This window comes from Sapajus apella, unplaced genomic scaffold (genome assembly GCF_009761245.1).
Source record: "Sapajus apella isolate SASKATOON/1434 unplaced genomic scaffold, GSC_monkey_1.0 scaffold127, whole genome shotgun sequence".
Lineage (NCBI taxonomy): Eukaryota > Metazoa > Chordata > Mammalia > Primates > Cebidae > Sapajus > Sapajus apella.
Window position 1 is genome coordinate 329677 of NW_022437067.1, and position 2104 is coordinate 331780.

Here is a 2104-nt window from a genome sequence, read left to right on the forward strand (position 1 = left end):
GGCGGGGTTGAGTGTGGGCGGGGTTGAGTGTGGGCGGGGCCGGGCGGGGTTGGGTGTGGGCGGGGCCGGTGGGGCGGGGTTGGGTGTGGGCGGGGCCGGTGGGTAGGGGTTGGGTGTGGGCGGGGCCGGTGGGCGGGGTTGGATGTGGGCGGGGTTGGGTGTGGGCGGGGTTGGGTGTGGGCGGGGCGGGGCGGGGCCAGGGCTCAGGCCACGCTCTTTGCAGACACCCAAATGTGGATCTGCAAGCCCACGGCCTCCAACCAGGGCAAAGGCATCTTCCTGCTCCAGAGCCAGGAGGAAGTCGCCGCCCTGCAGGCCAAGACCCAGAGCATCGAGGACGACCCTGTCTACCACAAGCTGCGGCTCCGGGGGCCTCAGGCGCGGGTGGTGCAGCGGTGCGGAGCGGGCGCCCGGAGGGCGGGGTCTGGGCGGGCTGACCCGGGCCCCACTGCGCGGTCAACAGGGCCGCTGAGGAGCCCTCGGCCGCGGAAAGCTGCCGCACCCCCAGCCCTGGTGCCGACCACAGAGGGGAGGGGCCGCAGCAGGCAGGGGCCACAGACACAGGACCCAGGGTGGAGGGGCTGGTCAGTTTGACCCTCGGCTGGGACCCTGCCCCCCAGTCCTGCAGTTGGCCTGGCCTTGGTCTCCCGGCTGCCGGCCCCCTGCTCCCCAGCCCGGTCAGCCAGCTGCAGCCTTCAGGTCTGTGGCCAAGCTGACCACTCCTTCCCTGCTCCAGAAAGCCCCGTGGCTGCTGGAGGCTGAAGGTCTAGACCTGTCGACCTCACCCCTGGCCCGCGTAGAGCCTCGCTCTGACCACAGCTGCCGTCCGCCGCCCCCAGCTTCCATCGGCTCCTCCCTGGGGTCCCTCCACCTGGCAGGCTCTCTCAGCCCAGCTCCCCCTGGAGCGCTCCTCTGCCTGGCGCACCCCGCCGACTGCCTGGCGCCCCGCCCCCAGCCGCCTGGCATACTCTTTCCCCTCCTCTCCAAAGCCACTTCATGCCCTCCTCCTCCTCCAGGCAGCCCTCCAGTCTCCTATTGCTGTTACGCCCTGGGGCAGGGACCAGGGTGCCAGGCCCTTCCTCCCAACTCTACTGACATGTTCAGGCCCAGAAATGCCCCCTTTCCCTGGAGGTCACGCCTGGGGCATAGGCAGGGAGCTGAGGAAATGGCCCAGGCCGGGTGTGGAGTTCGAGGGGACCCAGGCCAGGCCGCCCGCGGCTCAGCCCAGCAGCCCCGGTGCGGTGCCCCCAGGTACATCCAGAACCCGCTGCTGCTGGACGGGAGGAAGTTCGACGTGCGCTCCTACCTGCTCATCGCCTGTGCCGTGCCCTACATGGTCTTCTTCGGCCACGGCTACGCCCGCCTCACCCTCAGCCTCTACGACCCCCGTTCCAGCGACCTCAGCAGCCACCTGACCAACCAGGTAAGACTGCAACTGGTGAGGGCCCTCCCTGCAGCCTTGGGATGAATTTAGAGGAAGGTTCTCACCAAGAGGGGGTGCAGAGCAGGTGCAGCTGCAGACGGAGGTGGCCCAGGCCCCGCGGTGGCCCAGCCCCAGAGGCTGCCTGGGCTGCCCCCACCTGCAGTCAGCACTGCCTCTCACCTCGCTCTTTCCGCCGTGGCAGAAGAAGGGCATGGCTGGAACCCCTTTAGCTGGTGAAAGGGCTCAGAGCCCTGCAGCCCCCAACCCGCAGCCTGGCTCCCAAGCGGCAGCTGAGTTTGCTGAGGATGAGGTGTGGGTGGGTGGGAACCAAGGGGATCCTGAGCGGATGTCAGAGGAGGGCCCTGTGGGCAGAGGTCTCTGGGGAAGGGTCTTCATGGGAGAGTCCAGGGTATGTGCCTTATGTGAGGATCTGTGGGGCCTTCACAGCTGAGGGGGCGTCTCAGCAGATGAAGGGGTTTGCAGGAGGGTCTTTGCAGGCAGGTCATGGTAGGGGCTGGGGGAGCAGGGTTAGGAGGAAGCTGTCTCAGGTGACCCCCCCATGAGGACAGGCCCTCTGGGTTGGGGGATGCTTTCTTGGGGACCCAGTGAGGACAGGCCCTCTGGGTTAGGGGATGCCCTCTTGGGGACCCAGTGAGGACAGGCCCTCTGGGTGGGGGGACG

At 68.3% G+C, this 2104-nt stretch overlaps 1 protein-coding gene across 1 annotated transcript in view; it reads left to right on the forward strand.

Annotated features, from left to right (window-relative positions):
- Positions 1-2104, forward strand: part of TTLL10 (tubulin tyrosine ligase like 10) — an 11644-nt gene that overhangs the window by 3752 nt on the left and 5788 nt on the right. The window contains exons 6-7 of the mRNA XM_032262048.1: positions 224-395; positions 1252-1423. Coding sequence (XP_032117939.1) covers positions 224-395; positions 1252-1423 — 344 coding nt within the window. The remainder of the gene's footprint in view (positions 1-223; positions 396-1251; positions 1424-2104) is intronic.